This window comes from Notothenia rossii (genome assembly GCF_949606895.1).
Source record: "Notothenia rossii genome assembly, chromosome: 7".
Lineage (NCBI taxonomy): Eukaryota > Metazoa > Chordata > Actinopteri > Perciformes > Nototheniidae > Notothenia > Notothenia rossii.
Genome location: NC_136905.1, coordinates 21,710,752 through 21,722,631, shown reverse-complemented (window position 1 = coordinate 21,722,631; position 11,880 = coordinate 21,710,752). Strand labels below are relative to the sequence as shown.

The window sequence follows — 11,880 nt, the reverse complement described above, 5'->3', positions numbered from 1 at the left end:
TTCTGTACTTTTGTTTACAAAATAAAAATTATACAAAACCCTAAAAAGCTAATTATGTTAGGTATCTTTACCTATAGCTGAAGAAAAAGAAAATGTGTGCAGAATATGAAATCTTTCCAAACCATAATTAAAATGAATTTGTATTAATGAATCCTCTCTAAAATGGATGTTGAAATGCTGTATCTTAACCCTGAGAAATAGTGCACATCACAACATTGTAGTCAAAGGCAGGTTTTATTTAATACAATATGTAGACATCATGGGAAAATTTTTATTATTTCCATGCTAAAACAGTGGATAGAGGTAGAAGGGGACATGTTTTTGAAACGTAAGACATTGAATGTTAAGAAAAACAGGAACAGGTTTTATTTTTTGTACAAATGGACTGTATTTATTATACAGTAGTAATGAAGATTTACTTTTTGGGCCACCAAACCTACTCAAATGCCCATTTTCACAACGGAGGGGGAATTCTGTAATCAGCTAAATCTATAGTTATGGAATGATATTATAATTCACAACAAAATAAATTGCATTGTACTCAAAAGTGGACTGAGGTTGTATTCCAATCTGAAAGTCATTCTGGTCAGAAATACACATTACATGGTATTCAACAGTTAACAGTAGTCTAATTATAAAGAACATCAGTCATGAATTCGACTGGCCTGATTGCACAGAGCAAAATACACATTGTATTTGTCAGTGTAATTTTTTGTTGTCATTGTGATAAATATTAATGATAAAAGTCACACAAATTCAAGTTTGATTTAATAATGTCACTACCTGACAACAGTTTTATCAATATTTGACACATTTTTCTGTCTTTTCCCAATTATCACTTTAACAAATGGTCATGATGAAAACTTTTGTGATATTTGGACCCAGCCAATAGCCAGCCATCAACCCAATCCTCTCCTCCTCAGAAGCAAAATGTCTACATTTCTTTTTACTATGAGAAATAGTTCCTCTGTGTTTTCAGAGTGAGGTCACATTGCTGAGTCTACCTTAAGCACAAACTAGGCCTAAAATACCAAGACAATAGACATGCAGACTGTACTCATAAAAAGGCACACAGTATACTGTACATGAAGAAACACAGTTCAAATGGTTCAGGCATATGAATAGAGCCTTAAAAGTACTAATATTATCTAAATCTAAAGGTCATTTGCAACAAATGAAATGTTGACTGTAGAACCTCATTTATCTGCTACCCTCAGAAGTTGTTTAAGCCAGTTAACTATTTGAATAACAAATGTATAAAGACAGTGAAACTAATTGAAATGGCACTAGTATACACCCTATATCACAGACAACACTGTGCAGGCTTAATTGGAGCTAAAAGTATTTCACCGTGATTTCAGTGTGCATACTAAGTCAAGTTTCACTTGCTTCACTAGCTTGTTTTCTTCTAATGCCCATCCACTCAATTAGCAAATCAACACAAATGGTGAAATAAATGAGGTTCCACTAAATGAAAATTATAAAACAAACTAAGAATTGTTGGTAGTATAGAACGGTCAAATTTCTCCTTGTGCATGTTGCATGTAATGCATTTGTAGATCCAGCTCCCGGGGAAGAGAGCACCCGCATATCATGCACTGAAGAAGCCGTTCTTGGGCAAAAGGCAAACGGGAGCCAAGTTTGTGAGTTTCTGTCCGTTGGGAAAGCTGAGGTAGGGGCAGGGTCTGTGGCATGTGTGGCCTCTCGCTCATTACGGCCTGTGGTGCAAAGAATATATTTGGGTGTGGAGGTCTTGAGAGTGAGCCAACTGCGACAGAATGAAGAGGGTGTGGGCCAGGCAGAGCGAGAGGAGGGAGCGGAGCAAGGGGAGCTGAGAAAAAAGGAGAAGGCTGATTTATGATTATTTGAGTGGCTGTTACCATTGGCTGTTGCTGCAGCTCCTGTCCAGTCCCTTGTTTAAGTTGCCCAGTGAGCAGCGTTTGATTACTTTGGAAGCCCCATACATGCGTTCCCAACCCCTGGCCAAAACGATGAGGCTCGTATTGAATAGAGAGCGGAACCGTTTGTGTCGTTGTCTGACTCTGCACACTGGGCCAGGCGGATGACACCTGCTTTTGCTGCAGCTGAAAATCTTGAGCATTTACTAATTTTTCAGGGTTTATAGTCTTTGGAATTCCTGGTGGTGTCTGTAAGTCCCACAAGGTGCTACCTACCCCGTGGGAAACAGGAGTTGAAATTGGCATAGCACTGTTTTGGTCTATCTGAGCTGAGGTGGAGACACCTGGTAAGCCTGAAACCCACTGCTTTGGCAGCTCACAGCCGTTCCATGGCTTCTCTGGATGAATAACAGTCGACGGTATAACTTGAGGATTAATTAGGTCCCACACTCTAGTGTCCTCTTTTTTAGTATGTGTGGATGGCTCCTTTTGTATTGACACTGGGACACCTGCCCATCGTGGCAGTTGAAGCTCTTGACCCAGCTTATTTGGAGAGCTTTGTGAATTTGCCAGAAGAGCAGGTCTGATGCTCCACAGAGCCCTGCTGTCTAAGAAAGACAATGGAGTAGAAAAACCATGTTGCAGAGAGCTTGTGGAAGCCAGCACTGTGGAGGTGGGCGGGCTACTCCAAATAACGGGCTTGGGCAGCCTTTGCTGCTCTATCTCACTCACTGTGGAAGGGCTGGATTTTTTTGGCACAGCTACCATGTGGGAGCTGACAATGGCAGGTGCACTGTCCTTCATGTGAGATGACTCTGAACTCAGAGCAGATGTGGGGCCTGACTGAGTTATCAAAGGGCAATCTGGCCAGCCTGGACCTCTCTGATGGTGCTGCTGCTGACCCTGATTTGATTGGCTGTCAAACTGGTTCTGCTGAGGTGCTGCGTGTTGCTGCTGTGGTACGGGCATTACCTCTCCGCCATCCACCTTCCACTGCACTGGTTGTGGGTGTAGCTCTGTTAGCCACAGCTCCTTTTGTACATCCATGTGTGACGAGAGCATCGACTGCTGTGGCTGGACCACCCTTCTGTGCAACTCGGCATCGCTCAGTGCAGAAACTGAATACGGAGACAGCTGAGGCCCAGAGCTCCCCACTGGTTGGGACCAGCCCATTATGGGCCTCCCCCCTCTCCTCCCCCTGCTACCCCTGCCTCTAATCCTAGCGCCCATCGGGAAAGAATTATACTGGTTCAAACCCTGGCGTTTGCGAGAATGGATCTTTTGGTGTACTAGCAGGCTACTAAGCCAAGAAAAAGTTTTGTGACACTCATCACATCGATGAGGTCTCTGCCCTGTGTGTGTGTTAATGTGATCCCGGAGCAGATAGGCTAACGCAAAGCTCTTGTCGCACTGGTTACACTTGTGAGGTTTGTCACCATTGTGTGATAACATATGATGCTGCAGTTGGGTCACGTCGCTGTAGCCTTTGCGGCAGCTGGTGCAGCGGAACGGTTTTTCCTGATGCAGCTTTTGATGCGTTTTCATGTTCTGATGGAAAGCAAATTTCTTTCCACAGTCTGGACATGTGTATGGCTTATTGCCTGTATGGATGATGAGATGTTGCTGTAAGTAGCTACTAAATCTAAAGCCCTTGTCACACACTCTGCACTTGTAAGGCCTGTCCTTGGAATGTACACGGATATGCAGCTCTAACACTGAGGAGTGGCGGAAGGTTCTTCCACACTCTAAACACTTGAACTTATTGATTACGCCATCACTTTCCTTTTTCCCCTGTACATTATCACTGCTTAATGGAGTATATTGAATTTGAGGCGGTGTTGCCGCCTTTTCTAAATATTTAGCTACAGAATTGTGTCCACTCCTAATATGACGATCTAAACTGGCTTCCTCACGAAAAATGCTTGGGCAGTGGGGACAGGTGTATCCTATGTCCCAATGGTTGCTTTTCCCATTTGGGGGTCTGGGGGTTCTCTCCAGTGTTTCATACTCAGCTTCGTGAATAAGCATGTGGGCTCTCAAGTCAGCTGGTATTAGGTATGTCAGGGGACAGAGGGGACAGTTGAATGTGTCTTTTTGTTCCTCGCTCTGGTGTTTGTTCTCTTTACCCGGCCCTCTGCCTGCCTCCTGTGCGGACGCCGGCTTGCTGGGCTGCTCAGTTGAGGAGTTGGTTTGGTGCAGTCTGTGCTGGCGGCAGTGTGCCTTCATGTTTTGTGCAAAGGCAAATGTTTTACCACATTCAGGGCAGCGGAAGGGCTTCTGGCCTGTGTGCAGAAACTGATGTTGATGGAGGAGGCTGCTGTACTTGAAAGTCTTGCCGCAGATGTTGCACAAGTGAGAGCGTGCGTTATCCGTGTGCTTGCGGCGGTGATCTTCCATGACAGAGTAGTGTTTAAAAACCAAGCCGCATTCTGGGCATTCATAGGGTTTCAAGCCGGTGTGAGATCGCTTGTGGTAGCGCAGTGCCATGCTGTCTGGGAAGGTTAGGCTGCACTCTTGGCATGTATAGATGCTATCACAGGAGTGGAGCACCATGTGCTTGGTGACCGCCATCTTTAGCTGGAACTCTTGGCGGCACAGGGGGCAGCGGAAAGGTTTTTCAGCTGTATTGCAGCAGTTGTGGTCCCTCAGCTTATCCACTGTGGAGAACACCTTCTCACATTCTGCACATTTAAATGTACCCTCCTCCTTTTTTGGAGAAGCAAGCTGTTCCTCCTTCTCTTTGTGTTCAATTTTGTGTTTGATGAGGCTGCTGCGGTGCTGAAAGGTAAGGCCGCATTCTTTACAGGTGAGTGGAGTGAGCTCATCTTCATGTGCGTGAAAGTGACGGTGAAGGTTGAAGGTCTCGCGCCGGGTGAACCTCTTGCCACACTCTTTGCACTCCAAACAGCCCTTTTTGGGTTTAACTGTCAAATTAGCACCATCTTCTTGGTCTGCCTCTTCATCTTCTTCAATTACACCCACTCTCTTGATAACTTCTTCCACAGGTTTCTCAGTCAGTCGCTTCTCTTGGCTCTTCTCATCAGGATGGGGTGTTTTCTTCTCAGTTGCATCCTTTTTAATATTATCATCAACATGTGTATCTTGCTGCATCCCTCCATCACTCTCTGGTACATTTTTGGGGTCTGCAAGAGAAAAAACACAATACAAATTGATGACGCTCCTTTCTAGGGTTGCTCCGATCGCCACGTTTGGATCGCCGGAATCATTATCGGCCGATACCGATCGCCGATCCGATGGAGAGGGCGGGGCCTAAATGGAAGATTTAAACATCACTTTAAATCTTCCATTTAAAGTGATGTTAAAAACTCCGTTAATGGGGCTCATTCACTGGAGCTTCCACAAACAAAAATCTACTTAATTATTACATTCAAATTATTTACATTATTCACATTCACTTTGGATAATAACACGGGAGAAATTAGCGGAAGCGCTCTCTTTTCCTCTCCTCTCCCTCTCAGTATCTCATGCAGCTCACTGATCCAGTAATGAGTGACCCGAAAGTGAACAATACATATATTTATAAACTAGTTTAGCTTGTTCCAGAGGTAGATAAAATAGCTAAGTGTGTTAGGTCTAACTCTTGTGTGTTTCGCTCCGCTCAGCTGCAGGATTTCTGCTTCACACACCGCTATTTTACGGTCTTTTTCGACACCTTAAAATAATGCCAGACCGGTGAAGCCATTTTGTCATGTATTTTACGTCATATGCGATCGGCTCTCGCAATCGGCATGTTTAGAGAGCACCGATCGATCGGTAGAAAGTGAGTATCGGCCGATCTTGATCGGTGACCGATCGATCGGAGCATCCCTACTCCTGTCCAATATGGGCTACAAAAAAAAACCTGTGACCACATTTGTTTTATAATAATTGCCCCAAGTGGAATAATTTTTTTTTATAAATACAACAAAGTGTATGTGTGAAAAAGTGTGAAAAGATAAAAAGTAAACAACATATCTGTAGCTGAACTCACAAATTGCATGCAACCAACACAGCTATCCATCTAAAGAAATCACATCTTATTTAGCAGGATGCTAGCATATTTTGTTATGGTAATTAACATAGCATAGTTGAAGCGGCAGTGAGCGATCACGTTAGCCTGCAGGCTAAAGCTAACAGTTAAAAAACATTAACAAATATTGAGCATACCACAATTATCATCTGCATCCATGTGTGTTTTCTCCTCTGCATCGCCGTCTTCCGTTTCGGACCAGTCGTAAAACGGGTGGTCGTTTACACGAGCCTCGGCCATTTTTTCCGCCTGCTCTGCTGGATTACATGTCTTTTTTCCGGCTCCAGCCCCGGACTCGACACTAACCTCAGGATGGCGGGCACTACCGTCTCTCCCCACGCTGGGTCTCTGCTCAGTGTCGGGGCTCTCTGTGGGATCATTGTGTGTCTCTTCATCCATTGGATTTGAGCTGCATCCCGTCTCCTCGGCCTCGGTCTTCCCCCCAGATGTGTCCACCTCCTCCGCAGGGGATTTCGGTCGTTTGGGAGACTCCGATGGGTCGGCCATGTTTCACCCATGCACCCCCTTATCCAGGATCATGCTCATGTAGCAAGCATGAAAAAGTAATGACACTTCCGGTTGACATTTTCAAAATAAAAGACCCATTATTGACAACCATCTGTGCTTCGTCATTTCTTAAAATATAATTAGAAACTTTAAGTTTATAATTTCCGTTTTCTACTACTGCCGTCTTTGATGTTATACACAGTAAACACCTTCGTAACAACATAAATAAACTTCAACATTAAATACACTTTTTTTTGATATGCTATAATCACAAATCCACAAGTGATCAGCTGGATTTATTTTGAAGTCCAAGTCTGACTTTTATTAAAGTTTAGTTACATTTCATTGGAACAGTCACTATCTACAAAATATATTTATTGTGCAAAACTACGTAGATGATGGCCATATGCTGTTTCTTTGCGACTATCTACAAACACATTCATCGTACTGCATGCAAGAATAGAATAAATATCCCGTACACACTTATGTATGCTCTTATATTCCACCAGAAACATACGAGTTAAAGTCTGATGCCTACTGTGATGTTTATGCCGGAAGGTATTTCAGTTTTTAACCAAAAATGTGATAGACTTAATGTAACACTGTTGTCTCGAAACACACCAAACAGAACACAGTCTAAGTTTATTGTCCAACCAAAGCTGGAAAATACATTATTTTCCAGTGAACTGTTAAAAAGCAAAAGCATACATTAGCAGGTAAGTACAATAGCTGTTTGACTACCATATATGGCAACTGCAGATTACAAGTACTCTATGACAATGTAGTTAGTGAATCAGGAGAATTGAGACAGTGCTAAACTAGTAAGAGTGTCAGTTCGGCTGCAAAGCATGTGCAGTGACATGCATAATAAGCATCAGATCCTATAGTATATCTTGTCTGGTTTTTCAGTCTCATGAAGGAAAATGTCAATCCAAAGAGCTGCTGTTTTTCAGGAAGTCTTTCATCATATTCTCAAGAACCAAGCTAATGATTAAGGCCACCATATTATCACGTGTTATTTTCTTATGGATTTCAGTCCTCTCTGAAGACAAACTTAAGTGCAAAGATGGATTTGAAGTGGGACGTAAAACTCATATATTATATTTTTTACAGAGATACAGTCAATAGAAAAAGAGCCTGACATCTTGTCACATTTTTGTAACACCAACTATGCATGATGTCCACTTTGAGTTTCTAAATGCTTTCTCATCAGCGCCGTCTTCTGCGCCTGTGATCAACAGCTCTTCCTCGCCGGGGCCTCTGCACACTTCTGTTTGTGTTTGTGGGTGCTTCCAAAGGAAAAGTACCAAGTTCTTCAGGGGATGATGATGCAGGAACTACAGCCACAGTTGTCTGATTATTTGGTTGCTGGGGGACTTGTGGCTGCTGCTGTATTTGCGTTTGCTGCTGTTGTTGTACCACCAGTGGCTGCTGCTGATGTTGTGTTTGCAGTGGTGCTTCAACCCGCTGTTGTTGAGGCTGCGGTGGTTCTGTGTGTTGTAGCTGCTGAGCGGCCTGTGGCTGTAAGGGCTGTTGCGATGTTTGCGTCTGGTGTGCTTGTTGAACACGATGTTGTTGTGGCTGCTGCTGGGCCTCAAGCACTCCTAAAAGCCTTTGCAAGAGGACATTGTTTTGTTGTAGACTGCCTGCTAGTGTCTCTTGTGAAGCAACAAGTGTTCTGATGTCCTGTCGGAAACCTTCCCCAAACTCCAGCAGGCTCTTCTCTACCCTATTTCCCAGTTGAATTGCTGCCTCCCCTAACCCTCGAAGCTCATCTTCAAGCCAGGAGCTGCGCGGAGGTTCTTCAAGAGGCCCCTGCTGTGCTCCGAGTGATGGCTGAGGACTACTGGGCTGGGGGCTGCCATTGAGGAAAGGAGCACTGTAGAGGGGGGAAGGAGGCAGCCATCGTTCTGAAGGAGGTGGGGGTCCAATGCCCAGACCAAGCCCTAATCCCAACTTTTCTTCCATGCTGTTCTCTACTGGTTCACACTCAGATTCTCCCATCTCTTTGTCACGCTCAGGATTGTCTTCGTCTTTGTCCAAAGCATCTCTCTCTGACCCTTCGCCACCAACACCTGCAAAGAAATATTGTAATTAGACCTGAGTAGATGTTAGTTGCATCTCGAGAAACTTCAAAGAAAAATACTCATATTTCACCTGTATCAGAGTCAGGGAAGCATGGGAAACTGGGCTTTGGTCTGGTGCTTTGCTTTTGCCGGGCATGCTGAAGCCTGGGGCTAGACTGTGAAGGACGGCCAAGCATCGAAGCTCCTCTGCTGGATGGCAGGTAACAGGTGCGGTGCCGGGCATCAGCCAGCCGGCCTCCGTTGCGTCTCTTTAGGTCGTCCCAGCGCTTCTTCACCTCTCGAAGTGTGCGTGGGACTCTGGACACGGCGTTGACTCTCTCTAGGATGCCTGCCCAGATGCGCTCTCTCTCCCGCCGCCGGAGTCTCCCTGCAGGACCAAAGAGCTCCCCTTCACACCGAGTGACTTCTGACACCAACACCTCCAGCTCTGCTCCACTGAAACGACTCTTTCTTTTTCCTGCACCACCAGCAGCCAGCGCAGCTGACATAGCTCTGTCTGTTAAGAAAAAATGGTGAGAGGACAGCCCAAAAGGGAAAGAAAAAAGTTTCAAGTGAAGATGAATGTGAAGAAGAGACATGTGCTTTAACAGTGTCAGCCTTATTTCCACTTGGCTAGGCCAAATTCACTCTTATATTACTACTTTTGGAAAGATATGGAGCATAAACGTCAATATTTATCCAATCTTCTTTCAGTGATAATGTTGGATCTAAATGTTTAAAATGCCGTGGCTGTTTACATAGATAGTGTGTATTACTTTGTATCTTGGCCTGTGCTTTAATATACTGCTGAAAAAGCATTTCATGTTAACTATGGTCAATAAGAACCACATGCTCTGCAGAAATGTACACATATTGCAAGGAAACATGAAATCCAGCTTCCAATAAAGTTCTTAATCTCAGGCTTACTTTGTTCAATAGACAAGAGGTCGTCTGAGGACATGCCGGGTGCCATGATGTTGGGATGCACCACTACCACGTTGAAGGGGAGTCCTCCAGGCAAGCCACTGCTCTGGTCACAGCTGCCCTCGGAGTCATCATCCTCCCTGGGGAAGCCGTTTTCTGAGGCTCCCCCTCCAAAGGGTCCCTCCGGAGACTCCACTTTGATGTGCATGGGAGGTGATTGCTCGTACAGCAGCCCCCCCTCCTCGTAGTACTCAGTCATGGGTCAGACCTGATTTACAGCAGAACTGACTGGTTGGCCAATTCTGACACTGGCAGCTGTTGCTCCATTAACACAAGTTCAATGTGTTACTAAGCCTACTGCTGAAGACATTGCAACTCTTCAGTATACTGCATCAGATAATAAGGATTTGTCTTTAGCTAATTTCTTAGGGAAATAAAGAGTTAAAGTGTTATTTGTAACATTATTCTTCAAATCAATCAAGTCATTGTTGCAGCTTGATTGAAATACAATCATATTGTTTACTAAGAGTCAAGAGACTTTTATGGCTAGCTGCAGCCACTTAAATCCAATTCCCATATCATCTTTATTTATAGTGATATGTCACTAAGAACATGTAGACGGTGTAAAAACACCTAAAGCAGGCTAAGAGCTACATCTATAAGTCCAGCTGTCATACAGTGTTCCTTCAAGGCAGAGAATATCCCCCAGAGCTGAAATGCAACAACAAAACATAACACTGCTTACAACTGTGAAGCATTTTAAAACAGTTTTGTATCACCGAAGTTGACGTCTTTATTCTGTCGCATCGATGCGCATTTTTTTCTGCACCACATCCGCAATGGTTGCGCATTCCGCATACATTAGGTGCTGATCTTGCAATGCTAGCTGCTAGCTAACAGGGAAACACAGTTTAAATGTAAAGCTGTAGCCTGAACACGCAGCGAGCAGCGAGCAGACATGACATGACAGCCCGCGCTGTTGTGATCCTTACCTCATGATAACTGCACATGGGAGGCAAAACACAATCAAAACACACTTGGTGCAGCTGTTAGCTCAGCAACCGATACACAAACCGAAGACAGTCGCTTATTTTGGACGTCACGGTGGGGCCGATGTTCAGGACCAATCAGGTCGGAGAGAAAGGTTTAATCTGAATATGAATGATTATTGTTGTACCTATTGTATTTCCCATGTATTATTGTATCTAGAAAAACACGTAAAATGGTCATGCTTAATGTCACTGATATTTTTATTTTATTTTGAAAATACCTAAATGGACAAACATTTTAGATTTTCAAAGCGGCTATTTAGAGTTTTTGGAAAAGTACACCAACATAAAATGAAATAGACCAATAGAAAACCACATTTCACTTTATTTCTAATGGATATATTAGAAATATCCATGTGTGTATACATATATAATTAAAGGTTCACATAAATAATTACATTACATTACATATCATTCAGTTGAGCTTTTATCCAAAGCGACTTCCAATAAGTGCAATAAACCATAGACATATTTACTTCAAACAAGCAATCAGAGGTTGGGAGTAACTGAGTACATTTACTCAGTATAATTTTGAAAGACTTTACTTGAGTATTTTAATCTTTTGCTACTTTGTACTTCTAATCCAATACAATTCAGAAGTAAATGGTGTACTTTTACTCCACTACATCTATGTATTACCTTTAGTTAGTTGCAGACTTGGATTAATGATTGATATGAAATATAATCAACACTTAAATAAGACTTTAGTTACACCTGGAGTAAATTCACAAGCTACCCTGTAGTATACAAAGTCATTAAAATCAGCTGCTACTTTACTAGCTTTGATAACACTTGAATGCATCAATAATGATAATCAAAATATATGAGATATATTATATTATTCTGAAAAGGAACAATTTGCATAATGAGTACTTTTACTTTTGGTACTTTAAGTATATTTTGATGCCAATATTTTTGTACTTTTACTTGAGTAACATTTGAATTACAGGACTTTTAGTTGTAACAGAATATTCCTACACTCTACACTGTTACTTCTACTTTTACTTAAGTACAAGATCTGAGTTCTTCTTCCACCTCTGCAAGCAATATCAATTTTATTTTTTTGATTATTCGCCACAAAATGACTAATAATGCAAAAGCTTGTAGATTTGCATAGTGGAAAATCACCCTGATAATCACTGGTTATATCTAATGTCAATGCAATTATTGAATAATATTTAATACAATTATTAAAAATAAAATGTGATAATAACAAATTTAAAAACTATATTATTTTTGAAAAATGTATGGACTCTGGCGCTAAACATGAAACATTTTTTTGTTTATTATGTGTCCCCTCCACCTATAGTAATACAGGCTTTGTACAACATGTGCATTACTACCAAAATATAATACATAGTTGTAATATAAAGCTAGCACGGTTGAGTGTTGCATATGTATCCGTA

At 42.6% G+C, this 11,880-nt stretch overlaps 2 protein-coding genes across 3 annotated transcripts; both read right to left on the bottom strand.

The window, feature by feature from the left end:
- Positions 1 to 215: 215 nt before the first annotated feature.
- On the bottom strand, positions 216 to 6,489 carry LOC307013615 (uncharacterized protein). Its single transcript, XM_079641055.1, has 2 exons — positions 6,066 to 6,489; positions 216 to 5,041 (listed from the first exon to the last, which is right to left on the bottom strand). Exons 1-2 carry the CDS (start codon positions 6,433 to 6,435, stop codon positions 1,518 to 1,520), a joined length of 3,894 nt encoding a protein of 1,297 aa, XP_079497181.1. The 5' UTR covers positions 6,436 to 6,489; the 3' UTR covers positions 216 to 1,517.
- A 241-nt stretch (positions 6,490 to 6,730) lies between these two features.
- LOC307013618 (uncharacterized protein) lies at positions 6,731 to 11,851 on the bottom strand. 2 transcript variants are annotated; one of them, XM_079641062.1, is made up of 4 exons: positions 10,418 to 11,851; positions 9,429 to 10,136; positions 8,593 to 9,018; positions 6,731 to 8,510 (listed from the first exon to the last, which is right to left on the bottom strand). In XM_079641062.1, the coding sequence occupies exons 2-4, from the start codon at positions 9,682 to 9,684 to the stop codon at positions 7,645 to 7,647; spliced, it is 1,548 nt and encodes a 515-aa protein (XP_079497188.1). In that variant the 5' UTR covers positions 9,685 to 10,136; positions 10,418 to 11,851; the 3' UTR covers positions 6,731 to 7,644. The 2 variants fall into 2 exon arrangements, with proteins under 2 accessions (XP_079497188.1, XP_079497187.1); XM_079641061.1 differs by having other exon boundaries at positions 9,429 to 11,851.
- Between the last annotated feature and the right edge of the window lie 29 nt (positions 11,852 to 11,880).